General features: G+C 37.3%; 1 protein-coding gene across 3 annotated transcripts; it reads right to left on the bottom strand.

Moving 5' to 3' along the window:
• Window positions 1-249: 249 nt before the first annotated feature.
• Window positions 250-11753, bottom strand: LOC121853438 (NADPH-dependent diflavin oxidoreductase 1-like). Of its 3 annotated transcripts, XM_042347564.1 has the most exons (7): window positions 10584-11275; window positions 5895-5944; window positions 5144-5222; window positions 4681-4825; window positions 2430-2626; window positions 1935-2076; window positions 250-1601 (listed from the first exon to the last, which is right to left on the bottom strand). In XM_042347564.1, the coding sequence occupies exons 1-7, from the start codon at window positions 10692-10694 to the stop codon at window positions 1555-1557; spliced, it is 771 nt and encodes a 256-aa protein (XP_042203498.1). In that variant the 5' UTR covers window positions 10695-11275; the 3' UTR covers window positions 250-1554. The 3 variants fall into 3 exon arrangements, with proteins under 3 accessions (XP_042203498.1, XP_042203497.1, XP_042203496.1); XM_042347563.1 differs by lacking the exons at window positions 250-1601; window positions 1935-2076; window positions 2430-2626; ... (1 more) ...; window positions 5144-5222; window positions 5895-5944 and adding exons at window positions 6343-8973; window positions 11345-11753 and having other exon boundaries at window positions 10584-11234; XM_042347562.1 differs by lacking the exons at window positions 250-1601; window positions 1935-2076; window positions 2430-2626; ... (1 more) ...; window positions 5144-5222; window positions 5895-5944 and adding an exon at window positions 6343-8973 and having other exon boundaries at window positions 10584-11753.
• Window positions 11754-13309: the final 1556 nt, after the last annotated feature.

The raw sequence follows: 13309 nt of genomic DNA, 5'->3' as shown, positions 1-13309 counted from the left end.
TGTTTAAATAACTTAATATAAAAACACTCAAAATTTTATCACCACACAACAGCCAGTCGCGACACGTCCCTCCCTCACGGCTCATTCAGACAAACTTGCTAGTGACGTCACAATAGTTTGTTATGCCAAGGAAGGAATATATAGAAAAACATGTATTACATTCATTTAACGTTCAGCCCCTGACTGCTGGGCCATCTCTCGACTTAAGTTTACCATAAATATTTAAGGTCATCATAGAAAACGTATTGCTTAGAGAACAAGCTTGTCTTTAGCGTAGACTCCTGTCATAAGCTATATACATTTTTATTCGTAGCAGCCATTGCATAAATATACATGATTTTCTGTTCCTATATTTTCATACTGTGCAAATCTGCAATTTAGTGACTGTGTCATTATTGTTTCTGGAATACATTGTAAAAAAAATAGCTTAACTTAATAACATCCAGTTATTTTACTCATTGATTTTGTTTCTCTCATATTTAAGATTGAACAGTCTGTGAAAACATTTCATGGTAAATAATTATTTTAGTCGTGAGCCCAATATAAATAAAGAGTAAATATAGCAATATAAATAGTCTTTATTAAATACCTGGCCATTATTCAATACAGATTTTCACACTGATGTATATTAAGTGTAACTTCCTTCAGATAAAGTAAAATATAACAATATCAACAATACTACAGAGATATAAACTACACACCAATTCCATCAACCTTATGAAAGAAAATCAATCCCTCTTGGCCACAGAAGCAACAGTCTTGTACAATTAATATGTTAATAAAGGTACAGATCACTTTACTTTGATAACATAATAGACAGAGGCATCATATAAGCTGCTCTCGTGAATGACAAATGTTCACTCTATATAGAAACAGAATTGGTCTAATCTATCTCTCTTTCTCTCTCTCTCTCTCTCTCTCTCTCTCTGAATATCAATTTCCACGAGCAACTGGTCAGGAAAACATAATAAATCAAAGTTTTAGTTAAATAATGAACTATAAAGTGCTCTCTGACCCCAACATCATTAACTTTATACAATAGAAAATATCAAGTTTGTATCTTGTCACGGAAAAACTAAATAGGAATTAAATGCATTACCTTCTCAATATATCACAGCCGAGGAGCTTCGGTGTAAATAAACCAACTATCATCTTTATCACAATATTCTTTCAGAACAGCAAAGTCAATCCACATGATAATTACCAAATGATTATTATACATTTAGCAATTAAAGTAAATAAGAGTTTCATTATAGTCTCAGAGGCTTTATGAAGGTGTTTTATGAACCAGATATGTAGACAGACGGGAGACTAAGAAAACACATCCATCAAGGCAGCTAATATGTAATCAAGTGACAGTTCGTAAAGTAAGGCATAATTCTTTCTGTGGTGTAAAGATGTTCAAAGCATAGTTCTTCTGCTCTCCCGTAAGGTGTAAAGCAGAGTTTCTCTTTCGTTCCATTTTAGTGTTACAGCAGAGTTTTTCATTGCATTTTGGTGATAAAGCAGAGTTTTCATAGCACTTTGGTGATAAATGGATATTTTCTTTCTAAATCAGTAGGCATGTCTCCTGGGGAATATTCTGATAAACACAACCATACCTGGAAAAAAGACAATTTTAGTTTTCTTGTGAAGGTACAAATAATAACAGGTAAATTCAGATGGATTTAAAAGATTTAATTAATATAAGCTGAGGAGTGAAAGAATTTATAGAATAATGTTACGCATTCATGAATAAACCAAAATTTAACAGTGTTCATGAACAAACCATAAGCATTGTGAAGTAATTTAACAGTTGCTTAACCGAACTTAACTCAGCCTTCAACTAGAACACATTTAAGTAAGTTAAATAAACATAAGTATTCAAGCATTACTTAAACAAATATAATTACAGTACTGTACTGTCCTGTGAAAATTAAAACACGCTCACGTACCAATGAAAGTAAAACATACGATGATTATCATTATCCATATCCAGAAGTTACACGCCCGTTTGTTGTACTCCGCTAGACGGTTAGACTCAACTTTGAGGTTTGCCTGATTGGAGTCCGCTACCTTTGATGATTTGTCCAGAACCTGTCAAGAGAAAACTTGTGTAGAATAGCTGATATTCATTGTTGCTGGCAGTATGCACACATCTAGACTTTTGTTTGCTTTCAAATTCCACACTTTCTCCTAGAACTGTACTGTACACCTTTATTATATATACAGTACAGTACCAGTAATTAGCATATGAAACATAAGATGACATAATTTTTTCTTTTATTTAGTTTCCACATCTTACATAAGAGTCTATGAACAGACAATGAGACAACTGGCTGAATGACTGTGTTATTGTGCCGTGTATTACCCTAAATTAAATAATATCTGTGGCAAAGACCGGACACTCTTGTCCTACATGTAAGACAAAGACTGTCAACAAAACTCACATCAATATCCTTCTTGATAATCTTGTTGGTGATCTTGGACTGTTCCTTCCACTCCCTCGTCATAATGATCATGTCCTCCACCATTTTTTCTCTCTTCTGCTCATCAGACAGTAGTTGACTCTGGAAATCTTCTGCGCTGATATCCCCAGATAGACCTCCCTTGCGGTTCCGGAATTCGCGCTCATCACCATTGGGATCTAGGGCAATGTGTAATAAACATTGAGAAATTTGGTTTAGGTTAGGTTAGCATGGTTGACAGAAACTCCTTCAAATTGTATTATTCAGAATTTGCACTCCAGTAGTCATAGTCATAAAAAACTCGAGCACTGATCCTGAAATTCCTTCTTGGGTCGAGCAAATAACCAGACAGCTTTTACAAGGAAGGAGGAAGGGAGGTTCTGATGCCCTTAGACATGCCCCCATGCAGCCAAAGTTGATTTTTTAAGCCATTTGGATATACTCATCACCCTTCCCTCTTCATCAACTCTATTTGAGGAGGATTTAGTGTCCCATTGATGCTAATTGGTCTCATTAATTACATTCAAGTTTTTACACTCAAGTTAAGCTTGAAAAACTAAAACTGGAGACTTTCTTAAAACTTATTATTTAAAGATACTTAACTCACCCGACACAAAGTTGAAGAGATAATAAAAAAAAAATTATATCTAATCATTTTATGTATTATAATATTTATTATACGCAACCGGAGAGAGGGAGGAAGATGATGTGAGGGTCATGTTACTACACAAGTATACAAAGCTGCAGGGAAGGATTTAGACAACAAGTAGAATACACAAAGACTTACTCATACACTCAACTGACACACACAAAGTGAATCCTTAACCTTCATATTGGCTTATAATGTTACATACAGGTATATTAATTCAATGTCAATATTAAGGTTAGTGGTCAAGTCTACCTAATGTCTGCTACCATAAGTATCAAAACACAGGGTAAACTATTTCCACTACCCAGTACCTCCAAACATTAAGATTTCTATACTCAAATGTAATCAGAAGTGAATATTTGCATGACTGTCAAAACATCAAGTCCGCCTTCCCCCGAAGAAAGGTCCTGCTTTACAACTACTGTATCGACCTTTAGCTTGTTAAATACAATAATTAATTAGCTTTGACCATCAACATGGGTCCATTTGCCTACTTGCTTTTACTAGAGAGTTGGATGTACACAACCTGTATACAAAATAACAATTTATAACAAGAGACAAACAACGACCAGATGTAACTCAACCAACTTTACCTAATTTAATGATCTTAGGTTAGGATTGGTTTATTTTCTATTAGTATTGGTTTATAGTCTATGTTGCTGAGGCTCACTGCCCAAAGGAATCAGTCAATACATAAGCTATTCATCTTGACCACAAACTGTACAGACATGCCTCTCAAGTAAATCTTAATTGACAGGTAGATCTGAGATAGTAACTGTGCTTTAATCAAGAATTCAATATTCCTACACTTTGGTCTTATGGCTTATAAAAGAAGGATTGACTCTGAAATTACATTTTATGGCCAAGTCCAGAATTAGATGACGTATGAGTTACAGCCATCAGACCTGGTTGGTAAACTTGGGTATTACATCAGCCATAAAGTCAAGTACTGTATTACTGTATGTGGTTACAAATAACTAATATGATTAATGATATTTTTAAAACAAATTTATTAGGATCTTCATAATCACCAGCACTACAGTCTACAATGAGCTACACTAAAAACTACAGTTATCTCTGAGAATATTTGATCCAGCCAAAGACTTCTGAAAATAAAAAGAACCAGCACATCAGTACAATTATATAACATAAGACAAATATATAAATGTCTACACAGATTATTTAACATTATGTCCCTTAACGTTTATGCTAAATACAACTAAATTATCTTTTCTCGTGAGTTTCTATATTATTTTAATTCCTTATCAGAAAACAAGAACATTAACAAATAGGACTAAGAAAAATGAAGAATTGACCTTAAAACAATTTTTCTTTTTTTACTAAATCCTAATCTAAGTGACTTGAATACAGACGCACATACTGTCATGAACAACAGTCCCGTCACCTCTCCTGCAGCTCCACGAACCCCTTCACATGTGATCCTTAGATAGTCAAACAGTGACATATTTTGCAGTGACCCCACACCCGCCTCTCTATTATGACTATAAATTTAACCAAACACGATAATGACAGCAGGGCGATAATAACTGACTCACTCTGCACTGACCCACACATCACACTTACCGAGACCTAACAAATCTTGGCGTAGTCTGTTGGTGGTCTTGGCCTGTGCTCGTTGGTGTATCTGCTGGGTGAGAGAGTGGTTGCTAGTTGTTGCTGGTCCATGTGGGATCATCTGTGTGGCCGTGCCTGAGTCGAGAACCTGCGTCTGTATGGGAGGGAGGGACAGATAAGTCTCAGTCGGCAACAACATGACCAGAGCAGAGTAGAGTAGAGTACATAATACACCTTTTGGACCATTAACCTGTAACCAATGATAGTGAGCCTCACCTTTGGTACAAAAAGTTGAATTTGATGCTTTATTTTTCATCTAGCGATCACATATACACAAAGGAACACTCTTTCTCACACACACATACACACACGATAAAGCCAGTGAGGAGGAACCATGAATATACTCTCACAGACTGACCCACCAGAGAAAAACTTACCGGTAAATTCACTCTTACGTAACCAGAATACTCACGCAATTTTCAGCTTCTAAAACTCCCCTTAAGAAGTCCACCTGTCTCTTGTAGTGCTTTAGTGTTTCATCATTGGGCGCACTGTGAAGAAACATGATAGAACAGTTTGAGTACAGCTGGTAAGAATAATACAGTACTGTAATATTGTTAGTGGCTGTAGTGGTGGCAATGATTACAGTTTCAAGTTCACTATTACTAACATGAAAATCAAGTGAGAATAAAGTGAATGTATGTTTTTTTATCATCATAGACAAGAGTGAAATATAATATAAAAGAGAGATTAATATAGTGACATCCCAAGAAAATTTCCCTGTACATTATCAAACACTGAAAATAAAAACAAAATAAAATAAATAAAATCCTGTTTATTTATCATGGAGGTATTTGTGACTCACTTAGTTAACTCTCAACAAATAAACACGTATGAACTGTAAAACTGTCAGTACCTTAATTGTAGCGAGTCCATTGATATGCTTTTGTTATAGTAGCGAACATTCTAAAGCTACTCCTATACTTTATACTGCAACCACTTACTGTAGTTAGCGATACCTTTGTTTCAACAGTGAACATTCTTACATATAGCTCCTATATACTGCAACCACTTTCTGTAGTTAACGATACCTTTGTTTCTGTAACGAACATTCTTACATATAGCTCCTGTATACTACTGCAACCACTTACTGTAGTTAACGATACCTTTGTTTCTGTCGCGAACATTCTTACATACAGCTCCTGTACACTGCGATGACTTACTTGGGACTCTTTTCCATTTCCGGGATCTTCTCCTGTAACCATCCTATGTACTGGTGGGAACAGGGAGGATTGTTTCAGTACAGTAAATTGACAAGTTTACCCTAGACTTATTACCTAAAGCAGTCAAACAATTCCATTCTTAAGTACTGAAGTTAAATCCTGTGCTGGATGGGAACAGAATTCATATATATTCTTTGAAAACTGAGTAACAATATGGTTATCTGTTCAAATGTTTCCTTCCTACACCTGTACTGTACCTTTTTTAATATTTTACATCACTTAATATTCATGTAAATATATACCATACAGTAGTGTACTTTCATTCGTCCTAGTGTCTGATAGTTTAAAAGTCCCACAGGTAACTTGTTGATGACTCACAAGCCATAAGTAATGAAGTGAAACAAGATTTTCCATTTTATATCCGAGGTATATTAATAAAACATAAATGCATAAATACTGTATACCTGTATTTCTTATACACTAACATCTTACATATTTAATATTATTTAATACAGGATAGCCCATCTCAATCTATTTACAATGCATAGTTTTGTGATAAAATTCTCATTAATGAATAAGTATGAGTCTGCCCGCTAAACTGCTCATGACATAAAGCCTTATTTGCAGGAGAATTTACTGAGTAGCCTGTAGTGTTACCCGACACTACACCACACCACACCACATCCTATGGAGAGAACCAGGCTTTCCATGTAGTGGGGGTACAATATTATGTTATCTATACATAAAACTTAACATAATTTTATATCTCATCAAGCCAAGCATCGTAGAATTTTATATTTCATTTATATCCACACTTTACATAATGTACAGAGAATTTACATTTTATATAATTCAAATTTACACGTAATTATACAACTCTAAATATTATACACAGTACCTGATACCTTACAAAGCCACACATGTTATAGATTCAGACATTACATAGTAATATAAGTACAATACTCTAATTGTCTATAATAGTTAGGTCCTGATATAATAATTTGTTCATATCATCTCAACTGGTCTGTCTCTGTTTGCTTCATCTCTTTTTTAAGTTAGTACAATATAAGGCAACATAATATATCATTGAACACTCATTGACCATAAAAAAATACAAAAAATATATTGACATCTCTCTCGCTGTTTAATATTTTTAGGCACAAATAATTATGTCTCCTTTCTTCTTTTGTGTCTATATCCTTATGTTCATTCTCTTAAAATTTCATACAAAGGTGTTCCCTTACTTTGATGTTCATAGAGTTACATTAAAGTTCTTTTATGCCCAAGTTTCCGTCTGATAACGCTTCTCTACATCCTTCTTCATGTACTGCTCAGCGTCCTGTGTCCCTTGACCTCTGCCCTTCTCACATATGTACGTCAGGGCTTCGTACACGTCGATTGGGACCCTTTTGGCATTCCCAGCAAAGTAAATCATTGCTCGTTGTGTTCCTATGAGAGTCCAGAGCTTGGAAGCGTTCTCTCTCATCTTGTGCTGTACATAAATCTTGTCTTCCTGATCACGAGAAAAAGCACAATAAAGCTCCAGTTTCTGTTCCTTCGCCAGTGCTTCCCATTCCTCCTTAAAGAAGTAATCCTTGTCTTTATTTCTACATCCAAATATCATAATTATATCTTTATGATGACCACTCGCTACTCTCTCCTGTATGTATGCACGGAATGGGGCACATCCCGTTCCAGGACCAATCATCACCACGGGCGGTACAGCCCCAGAAGTGAGAGACGGGAAAGTTAAAGTTCCCGGCTTAATCCAAACGGGTACACGATTTCCCACACTCTGTCTAGCCAGCCAGTTTGTACACAAACCTAATCTCGGTCGCTTGAGAACAGTGCGATAATTGACCACAGCGACGAGAAGTTGAGCTATGTTTGGTAATGCAAGGCTAGAGGATGCAATTGAATAAGATCTAGGCTTAATGGAAGGGAGGAGATCAAACAAGTACTCCAGAGGAATATTGTGTCTTGTGTGAGGAAAGTCAGCTAACACCTCCATGATACTTCTCTTGGGTCTGTTGCAGTAGTCATAAAGGTCTTGTTGTCCCTCTGCTGAGGAAAATTCCTGGAACTTCTCTTTCTCATTTTCGTCCTTTGTGAACAATGCCAACAGCTCAAAAAAATATCTTTTAGGAATGGCTAAAATATCAAAGTATTTTTGTACACATTCTCTCATTGTGCATGGCCTTGGTAGTACAGCAGCTGGAGGTAAGGAGACATTAGGATCATTTGATTCTAAATAAAACAATTCATCTGGATCTAGATCAAGAAGGCTAATGAACTCATCGACGTGTTCTTCTAAATTCTGAGGCTGCACCACGAGAACATCACCCGGTTTATGTTTTGTTTTGATGCCGGTTATATCAAACTCTATGAGTCTGACGTCTTGAAAGAAATCCGAGGATGTAACTCTTCTGTTCATAGTAATTTTTGCACTGCACGGACTGGCTGCACAAGCTTCACCTTGTGACCCCGACACACAGTTGTCCTGAACATGATCATATTTGCTGGCGTCTGCATTAAAAATTTTAACCTTGTATTTAGGTGGTAGAAGCACAGAGGCACTGAGAGGTTTCCTCCCTTCTGGTAGAGGGTGAAGCTCCAGCACCAGACTCCACCAACTTTTTAACCACGGATCTATCACAAAATCTGGCCCCAGGTCATGTTGGTCATCCCCGAGCCCAAGCTTTAAAATGGGTTGACCACCTAAGAATGTTATTAAATTATTAAGTCTTTTGGCAACAAAATTAAATTTCTGATACGAAGAATCCCCAAGCCCAATAACTCCAAACTTAAGGTTAACTAACAGCTGCCTGTTCTTCCTCTGTGACCAAAGAGTTCTGAAGAATATTTTCATGTTATCTGGGTCATCACCCTGACCAGTGGTTGAGGCAACAAACACCACCAATGGTGTCTTGGTCAAGTCTTCAACAGGGTAATCATCCATTGCAGAGACTATGGGAATAAAATAGTAGCGTCGGGACTCTCTCCCAATTCTTTCAGCCACTTCCTGAGCTGTTCCTGTCTGACTCCCAAAGAGGATAACCAGCCTCCGATCATTCATCAACTGGAAGAAAATGGCAATGAAAATAAGTCAAGATCTCTAAAATGACTATATCTTAAATATGTAAGTATTCTTATGTAACTCTTATGTTGAAATAATTTATATTTTAGCAGCAGAATATTTTAGAGCAGAACCATTGCCATTTTCCAGCATCCAGTGGATAATACATCATTTTGTAAACACACACATTGGCTAATACTATATTAACCATATAATATTGTAATCCACAAATGTGATTTTAAGATAAGAGGTACAGTACTGTACTTCATATATTCAATACAAACACTGCAATATTTAAAAAATCTTAAGTATTGTATTGAAATATTGAGAGAGGTACAGTAATAAGAAAATTTGGTGGAAACAGTGTTCAATAATCATTAATATTTTAGATGATACACTTACTGTATGACAATTAACAATAAAATTGTCACACATCCTTAAGAAACTTAATTACCCTTATTTCCTCCCAACTTACATAGTAGCAAACACCAGTAATTGTAACAACTTTCTTTCTACGAGAACATTAAATCATAAAGAATCCTGTGTCAGGTAGTTGTCTTAGGCAGGATCATGGTCAATCTACAGCAGTGTTTATCGTTTAGTTATTATAAGTGAAATGTTCTAATAATATAACACTATTATATAACTTTTTTTACTTCTTGATAATGAAAAAGTGGACGAGGAATACGTGCTGTGTAATGTAACTTTTAAGATTCTTCCGTCTTTATTATACCGAGGCAACTCTGAGGTAAGTCTGCTAAATTCGTTTCCATGACTAGACATTTGGCAGACGTTAGGTTAGGTTAGATCAGATCAGGTTAGATCAGGTTAGGTTAGGTTAGATCAGATCAGGTTAGATCAGGTTAGGTTAGGTCAGATCAGGTTAGGTTAGGTCAGGTCATTTTATACACAATTATAACCTATACCAGTACTGTATCTTCTACTTTCAGACTTTTATGTTAGCAGTAAATTGTTATATACATTCCCAAATTAGCAGACAATGCTACATTCCAACATGGCAGACAGACCATAGCGTTGCCTCCAAGTCATAAAAAAATTGTATATGGTATCACACAATATGAATTCCTCATGCAATTTTTATCATTTCCATGAGGCGTGAAAGCTTTTATCTTCAATGGTGAAAAGTCATCATGTTGGCAACTAGGAAGTACAGTACATTACTGTACTGGGTATCTGGAAAATTACCCAAAGCAAAAATATTCCTTAGTATCTCATCTACACCTTTATCTTAATTATCACAGACTATTATAGTAAAGGAATTATATACGTCTAAATGACAATAGTGAAACCTCCATATAACGGACTTTGATCTCCATATGGACCCTTGATATAACAGACTTTCATCCCGGTCAATTTATGATAGTAGCTAGGTTTATCCTATGGTTCTTACTGTAATTTGAGCGAATCTGACCTTCGTTTCTAGTGCTTACCGCCATAACCTAACCTAACCTAACCCAAACCAAGCTACTATCCTAAATTTACCCTTATGTTGCTCATTAGATGGAAATTTCATGACAGACCATACATACAATTGACATTCCTCTCCATATCGTCCGTTAAATAGAGTTCACTATCTTCTTTTATCGCCTAACCTTCTCAAACGTCCAGTCCTTTTGCTTGTTCCCATTAGCCATTTGTTGTGTCTCCTCGAGTAGTCGTATAAAGTTGATTTCTAGTCGAGATCTTGAAGCTGGTGGATCCATCGTGGTGTAGTAGGGACTGTGCCGTCGGTCTCACGTCTATGACCACCTTGTTGACTGACTTTTATCTGTCTCTCCCTGTTTATCGGTACCAAGAGTATATGTCTCTCTCTCTCTCTCTGTTAAAGGTCTCTAACTTGTACCAAGAGTATATGTCTCTCTCTCTCTCTCTCTCTCTCTGTTAAAGGTCTCTAACTTTCAGCCTGTTTACATAATATTTGTTCTTATCCAGCAAAATTTCTTTTCATTATTTTTTGTTTCATGAGAGAAAACTATCTTTTTTTGTTACATATGTCTTTAATATATAAACTTTAAATCCATTAGAAGTCATGGGGTTTGAAATTAATAGTTATACAATTCATTTCCAAGAAACAGTTAAAAGCTTTTTGGCTGATAATAACGAAGAACAATGTTGTTGAGACAGACTGAGTGTGACGTAGTGGGTAGCTGGGACCTCAAGACAGTGACGTCATTTTATGGATGACGCTGCAGTCGTACTTCTGTGACGTCATGTTGTCGTCTACTTGTTTTCAAAATCTTGGACTACAGCCAGGAATAGCCATTATATAATTAGTAAAATTATTGATGACGCCATTATATTTCAGTTTAACTTTGCTGTCATTATACCAAGAAATTCTTAATTTTATACCTACATGCATACATAGATGAAGATTGATATGTCTAAAATAAAGGGAAAACGTAAAAATATCACTCATGAAGTCACATCAACGTCTATGACGTCATGAATAGCTTCTAGACGCAGCCACTAGATAACGATGTTATTGAGGTTAAACCTTATCTGGCAACTGTACCGCACACACATTTCATATATTTTAGCTGGAGCTTTCCTATTTTGAGTTGAGTATCATTGACATTTAATTTCTCGACGTGGGTGCGTGACACAGTGTAGTGGATTCCTCCCCTACAAACGCATTTGTCGCTGTGTAGCCGACCCTGCGGATTCCCCAGTGTATGCCTCGTGGTCTAGGTCAACCAACGCCGCCTTACATAACGGAGGTCAACTATCAACCCACGCCTACCCCCGCCTTATAAGACCTGACACCGCTGTGACCACTCTTTCTACTGACTGCCACCAGCAAGCAACACCTCCTCCTCCGCGCCAGCCTGGTGGCTCCGCTCCGCCGGCGACCTTGGCGTCCCTCAAGCTGCGTGTCCTCCTCTGGGCACCCTCACCAACCATCAGCTCTCTCTACTCAACGCTTGTAACCATGCTGCCTACCCAGCAACAAGCTGCATTGTACATCCAATACAATATGTATACAGTGAGCGCATTGTGAGTTTCCTTTCTCCATCCCATCCTGAGTGTGAACCAAATAGCACGAAACCCCACAATTGGTGACCCCGGAGTGACCCACTCACACAGGATGGAGGAGAAACATCTCATGTAAACCTACAAATGGTGACCCCGGAGATTCACACTCACACAGGATGGAGGAGAAACTGATCACTCTCCCAGTCTTAAAGCAACATGGAAGACTGGCTTATCCACACAGAGGCAGCTCTCATCGGCTCTACAGCAACTGTCTCTACACCGCAGGTTAGACACCCTTGAGCAGCACTGCTTCTCTAAGCAGACTCCAGCTCCTCCTCCTGCCCCAAGCACCACGTCCTACCGACCCCAGCTGGCGCATCTGAGGACTCTGAACCTGCAGAGAGGGAAGCACAACATTCATCGCCCCCACACACCCTTTTTCTCTCACAGATCTTGTGTGTCTAGACAGTTGTCTCCCCTAGCGGCCGGCTCATCCACGCCCTCGCCGTTCTGCCTCACATGTGCCATGCAACCCTGCAGACAACAAGTCTCCTTCAACAGAACCTCTTCATATTATTATTATGGACAATTATCACCTTATTAGTGATTGGATGATATCTGATGCAGGTATGTATGTTTATTATAATACCAGTAACTTATTTTATATAGTTTAATGAAGCAGTGAGTTGTTTTATGGGTATTTTGGCAGGTGAACCTCCAACTCGGCCCATGCATATTGAATAGCCAACTCGGTCCATCTTAAATAACTAACTCGGCCCACCTTGCACACTTCAAAGAAGTAACTGACTAGAGGTTCAGAAAACGACAGGAAGGAAGCATACCTACTGAACCACGAATTATGAGAATTATTTCCACCTTTATTATTCCCTTATAGGTCATTTGCTCTGCGACCCCAATTCTGTGTAAGCCGCGGGATTAGAGCAGTTCGTCCACACTTGATATTGAAACAGTTTATTTAACCAGAAAATACAGATACAGAGTGGACCAATTGAGGGCCTGAGCTCTCGTGGTGTCACCTGGGTTGCAGATAACTATTTTCATCCAGTTTCTTGAGCTTTAAGAATGACGTTAAGGTGAAATAACTTTCTCATTGAGGTTTTACAGAGTCAATTTCGACTGTTTTATTGATCTTTATTGGGAATTCATCACATGTTCGCTAAAAATACATTATGGATACTAGAGTTGAACACTTAGGGGCTTTATTAATACATTATGGATACTAGAGTTGAGCACTTGGAGGCTTTATTAATACATTATGGATACTAGAGTTGAGCACTTGGAGGCTTTATTAATAGCCTACATTATGGATGCTAGAATTGAGCAC

This window comes from Homarus americanus, unplaced genomic scaffold (genome assembly GCF_018991925.1).
Source record: "Homarus americanus isolate GMGI-L3 unplaced genomic scaffold, GMGI_Hamer_2.0 scaffold4896, whole genome shotgun sequence".
Taxonomy (NCBI): Eukaryota; Metazoa; Arthropoda; class Malacostraca; order Decapoda; family Nephropidae; genus Homarus; species Homarus americanus.
This window is presented reverse-complemented; position numbering and strand designations above follow the sequence as displayed.

Excerpts from the sequence above, each read along its gene's own strand:
- LOC121853438 (XM_042347562.1), bottom strand. The coding sequence starts at position 10,694 with ATGGATCCACCAGCTTCAAGATCTCGACTAGAAATCAACTTTATACGA. Across the intron at positions 8,974-10,583 it reads AGGACTGGACGTTTGAGAAG|TTGATGAATGATCGGAGGCT; the intron begins GTTAGGCGATAA and ends ATTTTCTTCCAG.